Genomic DNA, 15,168 nt, shown 5'->3' on the forward strand with positions numbered 1-15,168 from the left:
TGAAAATAGAAGTCTTTTTTATGACCTCGTAAGGGATCTCAGTTTTATGTTATCACACACATTGACATATCCTTTTAGAAAAGCTTAATTATCACTACACGTCGGGACAGAGATGTTGAGACTAATAACCCAAAAATATTGTAATGGTAGCACAATTTCAGGAAGAAAAACACTGGTGGTCTTCAAAAAACCAAAGAATAGTGCAGTATTCATGCATCGGCATAGATCCTGCCTACTCCTGGCCGCGCGACGCTAAAGCAGCACTAAATCATTTCTCTGAACTGAATATTAGCTGCAGCTCTATATATCACCTTCCCAGCATCTCTATCACATACGACCACAGGGTGTGGAGAACAGGGCTTCCCGTCCGCTCAGCCGTACTTAAGCCACACGCCGGTCAGTTAGTAGTATGGTGGGTGACCACATGCGAATCCTGACTGTTGTATGTTTTTGTTTTCTATTTTTTGCTTCAGCTCTTAAGCCACATATAGAACGCGCAAAATAAACCAAAAGCCCTTAGCACTTAGCTCACCCTAAAGCAGCAATAGATTTCTCCTTAGGGTGAGGATGATATGGGTAAGCTTAGGTGAGCTTAGATGAGGATGGGTGAGATTAGCACCCCTAGAATTTTTTACCTTATGTACTAAAAAATACATACATAAATCTTTGAAACCATCCTTTCTCCAAAAAAGTCAATATCCTCCTGGTCGCCCGCTCAGAAGGGTCTTAAATATAAGACCAACAACGAACAGATTGAATGATCTTGAAGCTACTCTTTGTTACAGATATTGATCCAAGAATTTCGAGTTCCGCATAATAACACCAGACTTGGAAATCGATATGAATAATCCCTTCTTCCATACCTTCGCCTGGTATCGGCTGCTCCCGGTGGATCTCCACGATGATACCTAGCTTCCAAATAAATATGCTTCATATTGTTGCTCCTCAATAACTTTTTCCTTTTAGCCTTTTTCCTTAGCCAATTCGAAAGTTCAAGAGTTGACATATATTGCACATACATTCACAATGGCAAGAAAACCAAGAGTCGCCGTTTTATGTGACTACAAGTTCATCGATGCCGACTACCTGGTCGAAGTTCAAAAGGAGCACAATATACTCTACCCTTAATACTACAGACGGATGTCACCGCCAATGATCCCTGAAGACTCATCATCCACACGGGAACACCGCCATACAAACCTTTTGAGGAGCTGTTAGGCAACCGATGGTAAGATCATTACATTATCTATCATTGATAAAAATAGGTAAAGAAAAATTGGTCATGAGGCATGGGATGCGATTCCCAAAATTCAGCAAAGGACATAAGGGTATAAAACTATAATAAAAAAAATTCATTGATCATCAGGCATAAAATTCAATCAGCCAGAAACTTGGTGCTCCCAAAAAGCCCGTTGCAGGAAATCTTCAATGTTGGTCCTTCCGTACTTGTCCAATTCCCGGGGTGCAGTAACCTTAGCCTTGTCCCACTCCTTCCAATAGAGCTCCACAACCTCCGCCATTGCGGAGATGTTCAATACTTCCGCAAGGCGCCAGTGGCATTCCAAAAGGTCCCGGGAAGGCAGAGTCAAGTCATACTTCAACATTTCTCGGTGGGAGATGTTGGTATCAAGCGTAAAGGTCACTCTGCGGTCTTTGGGCAATTGCTTCTTGCAAGAATTAGTGCATTTGCTGTACGTTTTGATTTCATAGACATCAGGATCCTCCTAATGGGATATGGAATTATCAAAATGATAGTATAATTACTTAACTGTTAGTTACTTACTGTGGGCTTAAAAGCGATTTGGAAAGTACCAAATTCTCTGTGCATCGCGAGGGTCAATGTTAGACCATTGTAGGTACTATTAATGGACTTAGAAGTAAAGCAAGTCTTCCGGAGAGTCGGAAAACATCGGAAAAGGACCTCTCACTGTTTGTTTGGTTCTTCGTCCTAATATTGATTAGTGAATGAATATATCAAAAAGGATGATAATTTACTCCAGCTTTCCAATGCGCATAGGAGAATGGGATTACATGAGCACCGATGCAGGCTGCATCATCGGTGTCTGGGTCCACCTCCGGGTCATCTTTGATGGAATTGAAGTAATCGTTGTCCATCTGCCTAGACAAAACACAGCGATACCCGTCGCGGAGAAAGCAAGCATCTCGGAATGTGTCAGACCGGTTTTGATTTTCGAGACTTCCGTCTATCGCATCTAAATTATCCTGGCGTTTAGGGATCGGCGATGATGTAACAGTAGGGGCCCGAGTCCTCGCTCTCACTATTCCTAGATAATGATTAGCAATGCATAGTTTACTCTAAATAATATATTGGGACTTACTCAGTGCTGTGAGACCGGTGAGCAAGTTGAAGAAGACAGCGTGCAGCTCTTCATCAGTCTTCGAATCAAGGATATCGCGCGCCAGAGAATCTCTGCCACCTTGGGGCAGCCATTTGATCAAAGCAATTAAGCTGGATTTCAATTTGTCCTCAGAGGGTCGGCTTGCTGGATTGTAGGCTTCTACCCTTAGTTTGGCACTGGCTTCGAGGGTGCTCCAGTCATGATCAATGTCGGTTGACATTAGGGATAGCTCTCGCTTCGGGGTTACCGGCTGATGCTTTCTGGGCGATTTTCGTGGGGTAAGTCCGAGAAATCTCCAATACGCTTCTTTCCTTTCACCATGGTAGCGGAGGCGGGGCCAAAGGGTCTCTTGAAGAATGCTAGGATTGGAAACAGCATAACCGAACAATTTATTTTCCGCCACCTTAAAATACGGTAACATCATTCGGTATACTACGTCATAACACAGGCTTTATTTATCCAGGCTGCTCCGTCAATACCACTTTATAAACATTATTTTTAAAGCTCCCCGATTGGTCAAACCTGATTACTAACTAGCATGTATAGAAGTGGGTCTAAAGTGGTATCAGGGATCAGCCAATAATAGTCACTGAGCAGTCACCGAGTGCTCAGTGAGCGTTCATTGGTCATCACTGATCTGTCACGTGATAATCATGAGCTGACAAAGGCCCGATTCCATTTATAGTTTAGTGCGGTTTAGTCAGCATTGGAATGGCCCATTAATAAAGAAGGCGGTGAGGTGTATACGGCAGAACAGAGTGTATGTTTTCCGGAGTAAGAGATATACACTAGTGTGCGTAGATATGATCCCGACTCCCGACCGAGTAAAGGCGGTATCCCAAAAAAGGCGGTGAGCTACTACTAACATATGTTTTTTAACTTTACTAATATTTAAGACTACACACTTTACTAATTACACTACAGAAACAAAATGTCGCCTGAAATCTAAGGCATTATAGTCTTAGTAGTAATATGTGTAGTCTTATTAGTAAAGTGCGTAGTGTTTAGAGCAGCTCCCAAACTTCACCTATCACAAAGCCACAATCTAAAAAATAGTTTAATAAAGAGGAGATGAGAGTAGCGATACGCGATCTTCTAAAACATCTAGTATAAAATAAAGGTGGATTCTGTTTCTGATATACCTTAACCGATCTATTATATTATCGATTAGATATTATTACTTTCATAATAAAGAATATCTCTGAAGCTATTAGTCTTGGATGGAGGAGGTTGAAAAGTAGATAGATGGTCGCTGTACAGAGCGACTTCTTTATGGATTCCATCTTTCTATACTACATCCAATATGGTGAACACAGCGCAGTTTGTACGCTAACATCGCCGCTTCAAAGATTTCTTTCGACGCAAATTTCCTTGCACTGGGTAGGTCATATTTGACTGCAATACTGCGCAGAAGTCAAGATGAGCGAAGATATTGCGACCGAATCTAGGCTTAAGGTCCAAAAGAACCTGAAGGGGCCCTGAAATAGGGCGCTATAAATGATTGTGATATGGCTTCTGTCGTAAGATATGGGTGACTTCCTTTACACGTGTATTCGTAAGAACTGCAGTTGTAGAGATGATGTGAAGTGTAGATTCTATTACTGCTAACTGAAACTAAAGAAGACCTCTGCCCCACTTATTTGGGAGGCTGCGTCCAATGGGAGTCGCTGGTGGAATAATCCAATCAGAAAGGATGATTCCGACTTCCCATATTCGGACAGCTTCCTTCGAAGGTCAGCGATTAATCTAGTTAATCTCCATCTCATAATATTTATCTCATACTACTTCTTGCACTCCGATCATACTTTTTTTAATACCCTGCCAATATATTGGTAGAAAGGGAAATCTTACACTCTTAGTTAATTCTTCTTCATCAAAATCGGATTACTACAGCGTTCAATTCCTGTATCCATCCCGTAACAGATATACGCCCACATGAGTGAGTAGATCCTATCACGGTCCCTGGGCTTGAAATATCTCATCTTCAGAATTTTTCCCGTCTTTCGTCTTACCTGCATTTCATCTAATCTCGGATGCTTCATCCCGACTGTCTTACATGCCTGAAGCTCATCTACACGAGCTTATTCTCTTTCGGGTTCCAATTCATTCTTATGATTCATCTGATACTCCAAACTCTTTATTTCGGCAGTAATCTATGTATTTAAAGGACCAACTGCTTCTGGGGAAGACAGTTGGTCAAGAAAGTATCTCTCAAGAAGTTTTATATCTATCTCTCTATTCATCTGATCCCTTGGATGGATGTCCTTCTTCCTTTATCAGACCAGCAAGATCCTTTGGTCTGATCATTATATTCGTCCCGTCCCTGGCAGCAGTCGGTGGAGCTTGAGCACCTCCTGCTTTACGTTTTAGGCACTGCTACACCTCCTCAGTTCAACACTTCTTTAGTGGATTATGCAAAGCACTTACCTGTTCTTCAAAGATGCTAGAATAATTTGATATCGAGGAGCCAAAGCTTTTCTGAAGAAACATAAGTTTCGCATATAAACCCCGTTGACCTAAAACCAGTTCTCAAAGTGTTGGTTCTAGTTATAGGGTAATATACTGGTTTAATTCCCCTAGAGCTTTATGTTTCTTGTCCTATTTGGTCTGACGCATCTTGAACATTTCAACATCATCTCTCCATTCCCTGCGAATACGCTCGTTCATACAATGCGTTTCCTCATCATCTCCTTCAATACATCTTGGTTTAGGTTGGATTTCGTCATCCTCTGGCTCTGGTCCTAACCTTTGAACTTCATCTTCTGTAATATTCATATCAATATAGTTTAGAACACCCTTTTCTTCTGCCAGGGCAATGACCCCTTCAAACCACTTCATCCTTTAGGTTGAGTCTTTGAGCTTTTCACTACTTATCGCGGAATCATTCGTTGAATTTTGTTGATCGAATCGTATGTTATATCGATACTCCGATTCAAAATCGCTGCTAGGATCTCAAATCGTTTTTCTCTTCTTGAAAGTCGGTGTAGAATTTAGAGGGTGAAATAGGCTACAAAACGTCGATTTTGACGGTAAATAGTACTTACTAGTCTATTAATGGCGTGCCAGACTCATAACTGTTGACTCTTATGGAGATTGGATGGCCAATTAGAAATGTGAATGAGTGATTGACTGCTCAGTAAAGATGGAAATTTAAACTAAGTAGGAAGACAGAGCTACTGCAAACACTGCAAAATAATGTAACTAATCCAGATCTGGCTGACAAATCTAAATTGAACTCCGCAACTACTAGATGAATGAGTATGAAAATAGAGGTACCGGGGTGATGGGAGCGTGGCAATAGGCCAGGGGCTCCAGCAGAAGAGAAAGACCGTCTTCGGCCGAGACCACAAGAAAGAAAAAACCTCTAAGCCGGGGCAACACCGGTGCTATTAGAGGGAGGAAACCAATTTCTAACCAGTGAACTATAGAGTTACTGCTCAGCAGCTACTGGGAATACTGCCGAGGAAGGGCAACCGTAACACTCATCATTATGGCTTTGGCATATGTGGCTGCAGTAACGTAGTGTAATATCTTGTAGCTCTACTCTCGCGCGGCTTGGAATACTAGAATGATAAGACCTTTTCTTTCCTTAAAGCACACCTTCATTTTCCTCTTTCCATCGCATAGCTAGTCAATCAGACACTTTCCCCCCAGATTTCATCACAAGAAAAAGTCTGAAGCCTCTCATTAAAGTATCATTTATAATATAGTCAAAACTCGGAATAGAATGGCCCAGTCGTTGAGACTTTGGGTCCCAAAGAAGAAGGTGTTTGAATAATAATTGAGAAATTGAGTTTGAAATTTCAACTAGCTTAATTCATAGTACTAGGATTTGCTCCATAGTCAGATAGTTGCGCGACAAACAGATTTTTTTACAGTGTAAGGGCTGTACTTCGTATGACATTAAATTTTCAAAATGAATACTTCAGGTAGTAAAGAAGTAAAAATATCACCACTTTTAATACTCTTGCTTTTCAGATGTCTAATAGAACTCATTAATAGTATTGGAAATAGTGGATAGTGTGGAGTAAAAAGCGCACAGATGGGGGGGCTATCCGGCCGAAGTAAGTACTGTTTGCCTAACACGGACTTAGCGTTCTTTTTTATACTTTGACTTTTTGCATTACGAGTAGACTTCGAGATATCGATCTCCTGAGTTTGGAACATTGTTCAAACCTCAATGAAACAGGCTATTGCACTGTAGTTATATCATCATTACGAAATCAATAAATTTAGCTACATTGTCACAGTTTTCACAGCTTTTTTTTTCGTTTCTTTTAAAGAAGGGGAGTTTGTATGACTAAGCTCTCGAATCGAAATTGTGTCCCAAGAAATTTGCGAGACTGGGAGAAGGCGCAGATCTTATATGGTACGTTAAAAAGTTATGAAAAAGGTTCCAAAACTCTTTGCAGGGAAAAAATTGGGAGGCGAACGCTTTGAAAATTTGATGTCAGAATTTGAATGGTCCCAAGTTTAGGGAAATATGGATCTCGTATTCATTAGCTCTATGATAGGTCAACAAATTACCTTTGAAGTTTCTTCAACTGGACTAATTCTCACCTTGCGGGTTAACTCCGGAGTTACTACTCTATACCCTGGTGGCTCTATTAGGACTTCCCCTAACTATTCCTTTTCTTCCGTCTATGTATAAATCTATATTCTAAATATGCAGTTGAATAAATGTATCTTATGATAGATCAACATGTGTGAAATTGATAAAAAATGACCTTCGGTATATCGGCCGAATTTTAGATCTCGTATCTTTCGTTAACCAAGGTTGGAAAGAAATGCACATATAAATTAAAATGAAATTCTACTGGTAGATACCTGAGTAAACCCAAATATTCTTTAGTTAATTTACTAACGTACGCTTCCATGGTTCTACATCAGTTAGCCGTCTCTCTTCCAAATACTTAATATCTACCTAAGGCTGCTGACCGGTCATCCCTAAATTCATACTCTCGTTAAATTTAGGGGGCTTCTAAGGACTACACTACTCGCCATGGGTTTATCTGAGAAATACCCTGCATATGGAGGTCGTGGTCCAGGTGATTTCCAAATAGGCATTGCCCTAGGAACTATCACTACGATATTTGCGTTGTTGCGCATTTACATTCGACTGAGAGTGAATAAATTCGGAACTACGTCGTTGATATGGTTCCTTTCAGCTTATGTATGAGGCCTCACCTTCCGGCATTTTTACTTAGACCCTCTACTGACTCACTTAATAGATATTCACTACCACGTCACAAACATTTGCTTCAATTGCTATATTTAATGGGTTGGGAAACCACGTGGAAATTGTAGAATCTAAGGGCAACATGAGAAACTACCTTCTATACAGTTGGTTGGCGGTCTTCTTTTTCAGTATCGCGATTCCACTTGGAAAGTGCGCACTATGCTCCTTCCTTATAGAAATGAATCGTCAAGGAAGTAAGTCACTTTCCTATTATCTATCTTTGGCTTGCCTTTCCATAGAAATATGGACGAATGGGGGCTCTGGAATCCTTGGCAATTGGCGTCGTGTATCATACGCATTTCAAGTTTTGGCATCTGATTTCTCTTTCTTACAGATCCGAGGATTCGTCTCAGTCTAATTATTGTCGGTGTCTTGAATGTTCTTATCGGTTTCCCAGAACTAGTCATAATTTGGACTCAATGCAATCCCCCACAGTCACTGTGGGACCCCACTCGGCAGGGCGACTGCAATGCAAAGCGAAGCACGATCTATCTTTCCGTTGTTGGAGCAGTGGCAGCAGTTTCCGATCTTTATCTCGCCATAATTCCAGCTGCCATGTTGATTCCACTTAAGCTCGACTTAAAATTGAAAATCGGTCTGAGTTTCTTGATGGGGGTCGGTGTCTTTGCTGCAGCTGCAGCTATTGTCCGCGCATATGCTGCCAATAGTCTTATCGGGCCCGATGCTACATGTGAGTTAATTATATTCCTTTTCCTTGGTAACAGCCTGACTTACAAAAGAATTAGACGCATCTGGTATCCTGTTCTGCTGGGGTGAGATCGAAGAATGGATCGTGCTCATTTGCATGTCAATCCCACCTATCTGGCCATTGCTCTACCCTATAGCCAACAGATTCATCCTCAGCAAAGGTTCCAAGACTTATCCACCTACAGGTGCTTATGCCAGCAAGGGTTATAACCAATTTGCCTCGACAGGGGCACAAGGTACTATTCTTGAGACCACTACGATTGCTATTACCACGAACAAAGCTCCAGCGACTGGAGTTCATGCCTCAGACTCATCAACTGAGTCTCTCATTGACTCAGAGGCTCAAAAAACCGTGAGGGCCCATGATGGCGAAGGACAAGGCTGGATAGAGATGAACAACTACAAAAATTCTTAATATGCCACGTCAATTATCCATTCTTTTCATCTTTCATTTTATCATGCCATACGGCTCCGGGATTGGTTATGAACAGCAAATATACTCATCCATCTGGGTAGGCTTCTACATTCGAGTCACATTATCACAAATGGCTTGATTATCCAGTGGCGCATGTATGCGTACCCCTGGATTCTTAATCATGACTTATCTTCAGAGAAACCTTCTTCACCTGGGTCATTTTTCAGTATTTCAAGATTTCTTCATTTTAATTTTATATAATATTTCTAATCAGACAGCTTTAAATCTTTCAAGGAGCTTTCCTCCAAAACTCTCTATATACATATATTACTTTTCTTCTCAATACTAGTTCCCAAAGTATTCTGGTGGTCCTTTTGTGTAGCTATTCAAAGGTAAGATTAAATACCTGCCCAACGTCATCCTTCTCTATAAATAAGCTCTAAATAAAATATTCCTTAAATATGATACAAACAACTTAAATGGTAGCACCCACTACCCCTTAGCTAACGACTACGAGAAACGCACCTGTTCCAGTAACGTATATATCGTGTCTTAAATGCATATCGATAGGGCTCACAATTAGAATCCTGGCGTAAGCATAGTGCAGATTCGTTATGACTGGTTCTATGTCGGAACGAAGAAGTGTGATACTTGCGACACCCAAAAAACTGCATGCGATCTGGATCTTCAGAAGCTTGCGCGAAATCTGATTCTTCATGAGACTCTTATCAGTAAATATCCGTAACATTGAAATCTTATCGCTGATCGCTAGACCGTGGTGAGATCTGGAAATACGTTACTATGTAATAATCTTTTAGTATTCAAGGATTAGTGCAGTAGCCATGCATTAGACTAGGTATCTCTCTCCGATGCTCCGTTTACTACGAATGGACAGGAGAGCATAGACCTTCGGATGAGCAGAACCGGAGAAATAACTTCGCCCACGGCGGAGCTCTGTGTCTCGATATGGCGATGTTGTCTTCGCCTGACCTCGATCCAAACCCTATTGATGGTTTCTCCAACCAGTTCCTAGAGAAGTACGGGGTTTCTGTGGCCGTCGCACAAAATCGACGGGCTAACAGGATATTGACCCGCCAGATAGAGGGGGGAACCTTAGAATGGCGCGTCAGCCTAATGATGCCTACATCGCGTTACAGCACTGTCAACTCCTCGACTCTGAATAAGGCGGTGCAGCTGTTCGATAACTGGATCAAGGTTTGGGTTAAGACCGGTGTCCCCATAAATAAAGACGTTGAGACCCAGATCATTGGATTGTTAAGACAGCGAGATTCCTAGTCCTAGTCGAACTAGACGCCTCGTCCTTGTCACCATTTGTGCGGTGGGCGATTGCCCTTTTTATCTTTAGGTTGTGATGCTTCTAGGTTATATATTAACATGGCAATTCGATACCCGGGATTTTACTCTAAATTGAATAATCATACTGAATGATTTAGAACCACTAAGCCATGGTATTCCCGTGGAGTAATTGAGAGGACTAAAGAAACCTGAACAAACCGAACTGAGCAAACTGAACTGAGCAAGCTGAAATGAATAAACTGAACTTGTTGGAACCAATGGAGTCCGGTTTACTGCAGTGAATGGACTCGGGATGTGAATAGAACTAGTGGAATCGCGGCATATCCAATTCCATCGCGGGGACTTAAAATGAACACACGTCTTACCGCACAAATTATTACACGTACAACGTAGTAGTCAATAGTGCATCCAGATCCCTGTGAGCCGACAGAACTGAATAAACTGAGCTGACTACGGAGTGTTGTTTTTCCTTAGTCGCCAGCAGACAGACTATTACCTCCTCTCTTTTTGTTCCCTCCTCACCCCTCTTCCTCTTCTCTTATTCCACCATCATTTCCCGGATAACAACCTCCAACTTTTGATCCAATGTTGAATAGCTCTAATTCATGCTGCTACATAGAGGCTGTAGGTTGTAACTCAGTAATGAATCTAGTTTGACATTTGTTTTACAGTTCTTAGAAACATATACCTAACTTCAAGTTCCGCGGTTGCTTGCTCTCTTGGGTACAAATTCAAGGTCTCTGGCCTCTGGATGAATCAGTTTTCCCGTAGGCCTTACGAAAAAGATGGCTCTCCATAAACTCGCTAGTAGATCGGAAGGAATGTAATCTTGGAGCCAACCTAACCAGCACATAGGTATATCCCCTCATCTACAAGCATAAGTCACCCGGAGTCAAATCACAAACTAGATGCAACCTATGAGACTTGTAGTAGAAGTTGCAATCAAATTAGTTCTTCTTAATCATTATCTTCCTCTAGGTCACTTTCTTCGTTCTCCTCATAATCCCAGGCCCACCAAGTCCTAATATTCCGCTCAAGTTGTTTCTGACTAGTATGCTCAAACCAGCTACAATACCAATCCAAAAACTCAGGGATAGAGTTGAATATAGGCCTCTGACCAAAAACCGGCTCAAAACCATGATGATCCTCCCCATCAACCATAACGATCCGCCAAGCCCAGTCCTTGTACTTGTCCGACCCATCATCGTATCTGCAGTACAGATACGTCAGGTAATATTGGGCATACTGCCCATAAGTGTTCTGGCAGCTAGTCCCCCAAACAAAACCAAGCTTAGTGTCCATATCCCCTGTATCGATGAACCGGTCATCTTGTACCCAAAATGCTTCCTGAAAACTATCCCTGATAAGGTCCTGTGCTGTAATAACATCAAGATCCGGTATCTCAGCAAGCGTGAGATAACCTTCCGGGTTGAAAGATGGCATTCTCGAGCACGAAAAGTCCGGGTATTGAATGCCGTTGGCGTACTTGAGAAAAAGGCCTAGCTCGCCACAGACTGGGATTTGAGCCTGCGGCTTGTTACAAAAGATGTGTAGAGTCTCGATGAATAATTGTCGTCTTTGTTCCGATAGCGTTGGTGGAATTATCCCATCTATGTATCCCTTTGTTATACTGCCCCCGTATGGCGATTGCTCAGAAAGGGGTTTGACATCGGCTATTCGAGAGACATCACCCGGTTCCACGATATGGTAGTCTGACAGCTTTTTGATTTTATCTTCGGCTGGTAAATCCATAGCTTCGATCGAGTCGATTCGGTCTTGGATGAACTTAAGACTTGATGACTTCATTTTTGTGCGGAAGCGGTCTACTGCTAGACGCATTATTTCATCTGCGTCTGGATTGGATGCAGGGGTCACCATGGCTTGGTCGTCTATCCTTGGAAGATGGCAATCAATTTGAAGAAAAGAGAGATGTATTTCTTTAAGAAAAATCTCTAGATCGAACCTTAGAAGAGCTTCTTGAGGTTGTTGAACGATTTATTACTGAGAGGTTCCAATGTTCAATTCCAAGGTTATTGAATTTATAGCTCAGTGAGCTATCGAACATCAGAAAGAGAAAATTCGGACTCTTCCAATTTTTCTGGGGTATGGTGCCCCACTCTCAGACAGGTTCAAGGTTGAGCCCTGTAGGGTTTAACGTTCAGCTATGGTAAGCCAGCCTTGGAATGACGCCTAGAACAGTATGTTTTGGCCATATCCATGGAGACCCCTGATTCAAGATCTTGAATAGCCGATTGCCAGACCAGACCGCCTATGATATTTTGCCATTAGAGTTATGCGATGAGATATTAGGGTCCCCGAGTCAGGTGACCGACTCCCTTTTCTCATTTTATTTACTCTCCACCGCAACCATGGATAGTTATCTTGGCTCATCCTGTTCAGATGGCTTTTTTTATGCTTCCAAACGAGTTACTCCTTATGGTAGCCAGTAAATTGGATAACATAAGTGATGTTTCTGCACTTTCACGCACCTGTCATTCCCTGGCAATTATCCTTGCTCCATATCTTTACCGAAAAGCTCAAAACTATATCCGTTCAGATAAAATATCTGTTCTCGAATGGCTTGTCAGACGAGCTATGCTCGAGCCTATTCGCAAACTCCTCAGAAACAGCAAATATGACGCACCGTCCTCTCAACTGAAAGACCATGCCCTCATTTTGGCTATGGAGGCATGCAACCCCGATGGCTCTCTCAGTCGGAGCGCGCCATACATCAAAAGCCCTAATCCTCCTGCTTATCCATTCATAAGACTTCTTTTAGATAAGGGTGCTGACATGATGGCCAGAAGACCGGTGACGAAACAAACCCCCCTTCATCTCGCAGTAATGCGTGAGAATAAAGAACTTGTGAGCCTGTTACTGAAGAATGGTGCTGATGTATCGGCTCTTGATTCTTACGGTAGGACACCTCTTCATTCGGTACCTTCAAATGGCGCAATTATAAGGCTTCTACTAGCCAACGGCGCTAATGTATCAGCCCTAGACCTTTGTGGCAGCACACCTCTTCATCGCGCCGTGGCAAACGGGATGGAAACTGCTGTAAGGCTGCTGTTAGAAAATGGTGCTGATGTGATGGCCGGATCTAGTAGTGATATAGGGACACCAACATGCCTTCATTTGTGTGTGTCAAGCACCAAGAGCGGAACTAAATCATTTGTGAAGCTGCTGTTGGAATATGGCGCTAGCGCTGTTATGGTGATCCGCGATCCTAATATGGGTATGACACCCCTTAGTCAAGCAGTCCGGATCGGGCTGTTAGAAGTTACAATGCTGCTATTAGAAAATGGCGCTGGCGCTGCTATGTTGGTCCCGGATCGGAAGGGCATGACACCTCTTCATCACGCGGTATTAAGGGACACAGGTGGGAATGGAGAAGTTGTGAGGCTACTGTTGCAAAATGGTGCTGGCGCTGCTATGTTGGTCCCGGATCGGAAGGGCAAGATACCCCTTCATCACGCAGTATCAAGGAACACAGCTGGAGCTGGGAATGGAGAAGTTGTGAGGCTACTGTTGCAAAATGGCGCTGGCACTATCGTAATGGCTAAAGACCAGGAGGGCAAGACGCCCCTTCACCACGCAGTATCAAGGAACACAGCTGGAGCTGGGATTGGAGAAGTGGTGAGGTTGCTGTTGCAAAATGGCGCTGCCGTAGCAGCTATAGACCAAGATGGCAAAACACCCCTTCATCACGCTGCAGCAAGAAGAGGGGACGAGGAAATTGTGAGGTTGTTACTGGAAAGTGGTGCCTCCGCTTCCGCTACTTTTGAAGAGGACGGTGTTGTTATCACCCCAGTCGATATTGCATGGAGACATAATACTGGCCCAGTTATACGGCTTTTGGAAGATTCACTCAATCAACTTGCACCAGTGCTGATTGGCCAGAGAGTGGACGGCTTCTAATACAACCTTGGAAGGTTTATGTTCGTTCAAAATTTTCCAAGGTTGTTGCTAGTTAAAAAAACCATTCAGCCTATCGTGTACCTAATAGATTTGATATCTCCGATCTAAGGTATCGTGGCTTGACAAGAATATAGAAAGATGAAAGATTATAACATCACACTGTCAAGAGATCATCTAATTATGATGCACTCCTAGAATAATATTGTCATGCGCTTGATTATGCACACAATGCCTGATTGATAACTTTGGAACACATTGGTAACTGTAGACGGCAGTTCAGCAGCAGCATCCATTGCCCAATTTGGGTTAAAAAGCCAAGTCTCGGTTAATTGAGGGCACAGGTGATTGACACAAATCAAGCGGGTGTAATATGCTCCTTGGTTGGACATTATGTGTGACTGGTGTTCGTGCAGAAAGAGTCCGAGCTGATGGGCCTTGCGGGTCATTGTCGCTATGCTCTTTGATGAGGACATTGTCATATGGAATCTGTAGCTATTGCAGGGAATTTGTTAATGGTGTGAAGTGGTTACTCGAAAACACGAAAGGAAGGATAATTTCCAAGGTTGATAGTGTTCCTGGTAAAGAGAATTATCTTTGGGCAATACTTAACTGTGACGGCATAAGCTGCTGAAGATACAATTGATGAACATTCTAAGTTCTAGGGATCGCTCTCTATTGATATATCACCTAGTTAGCTAATGTTTGATGTAGACCTTGGGAATTATAACTGTACGAACTTAGGTAGAAAACTGATAACAATTCGGGCGTTTGGCTGCTCTGAGTGGTCGTCCTGTAATAGCAGAACATCCGTTTATAGGACATAGACTCCCGTTTTCAAGGTAGGCTCTATGTACCGTTTTTTCCATGTAGGTGCCGACCTGAACCCCCTTGAAAACTCGTATTAATTGAAAGAACCCTTTGAGATCAATACTCGATTTTTGAACGTTACAATTTCGAGAAAGTAAAGAATGAGGATCCTAAAATGATTCACGAATGGTTTGGTCTACTCGAAAAAAACTTACTTGAGCCTGTTCCTCTCTAGGAAAATGGTGTTCATGCTTGAAAAAAAGACATCGTTTAGAGTTATCATACAGGGTATAATCATACAAAGACCTCGAAAAAAGCAAGAAGAAAAAAACTGCCGCCAAACTAGGGCGTGACGGCGGAGCGAACCCTGAACGCAAGAGACAGGGTTACCATATAGGGTATCA

General features: G+C 42.5%; 6 protein-coding genes across 6 annotated transcripts; 3 read left to right on the forward strand and 3 right to left on the reverse strand.

The window, feature by feature from the left end:
• Window positions 1–1,379: 1,379 nt before the first annotated feature.
• Window positions 1,380–2,781, reverse strand: N7495_008144 (HNH endonuclease signature motif containing protein; the record flags this gene model as incomplete). Its single annotated transcript, XM_057210795.1, has 4 exons — window positions 1,380–1,724; window positions 1,784–1,921; window positions 1,996–2,285; window positions 2,340–2,781. 4 exons carry the CDS (start codon window positions 2,779–2,781, stop codon window positions 1,380–1,382), a joined length of 1,215 nt encoding a protein of 404 aa, XP_057060338.1.
• Window positions 2,782–4,958: 2,177 nt separating this feature from the next.
• Window positions 4,959–5,198, reverse strand: N7495_008145 (uncharacterized protein; the record flags this gene model as incomplete). The annotated part of the gene is made up of 1 exon (XM_057210796.1): window positions 4,959–5,198. One exon carries the CDS (start codon window positions 5,196–5,198, stop codon window positions 4,959–4,961), a length of 240 nt encoding a protein of 79 aa, XP_057060339.1.
• A 2,164-nt stretch (window positions 5,199–7,362) lies between these two features.
• N7495_008146 (uncharacterized protein) lies at window positions 7,363–8,722 on the forward strand (the record flags this gene model as incomplete). The annotated part of the gene is made up of 4 exons (XM_057210797.1): window positions 7,363–7,533; window positions 7,592–7,793; window positions 7,934–8,290; window positions 8,346–8,722. The coding sequence occupies 4 exons, from the start codon at window positions 7,363–7,365 to the stop codon at window positions 8,720–8,722; spliced, it is 1,107 nt and encodes a 368-aa protein (XP_057060340.1).
• Window positions 8,723–9,688: 966 nt separating this feature from the next.
• Window positions 9,689–10,018, forward strand: N7495_008147 (uncharacterized protein; the record flags this gene model as incomplete). Its single annotated transcript, XM_057210798.1, has 1 exon — window positions 9,689–10,018. One exon carries the CDS (start codon window positions 9,689–9,691, stop codon window positions 10,016–10,018), a length of 330 nt encoding a protein of 109 aa, XP_057060341.1.
• Window positions 10,019–10,996: 978 nt separating this feature from the next.
• On the reverse strand, window positions 10,997–11,917 carry N7495_008148 (uncharacterized protein; the record flags this gene model as incomplete). The annotated part of the gene is made up of 1 exon (XM_057210799.1): window positions 10,997–11,917. One exon carries the CDS (start codon window positions 11,915–11,917, stop codon window positions 10,997–10,999), a length of 921 nt encoding a protein of 306 aa, XP_057060342.1.
• Window positions 11,918–12,634: 717 nt separating this feature from the next.
• On the forward strand, window positions 12,635–13,957 carry N7495_008149 (ankyrin repeat domain-containing protein; the record flags this gene model as incomplete). Its single annotated transcript, XM_057210800.1, has 1 exon — window positions 12,635–13,957. One exon carries the CDS (start codon window positions 12,635–12,637, stop codon window positions 13,955–13,957), a length of 1,323 nt encoding a protein of 440 aa, XP_057060343.1.
• Window positions 13,958–15,168: the final 1,211 nt, after the last annotated feature.

The sequence above is a fragment of the Penicillium taxi genome (assembly GCF_028828555.1).
Source record: "Penicillium taxi strain IBT 34144 chromosome Unknown utg000005l_segment0_segment0, whole genome shotgun sequence".
Lineage (NCBI taxonomy): Eukaryota > Fungi > Ascomycota > Eurotiomycetes > Eurotiales > Aspergillaceae > Penicillium > Penicillium taxi.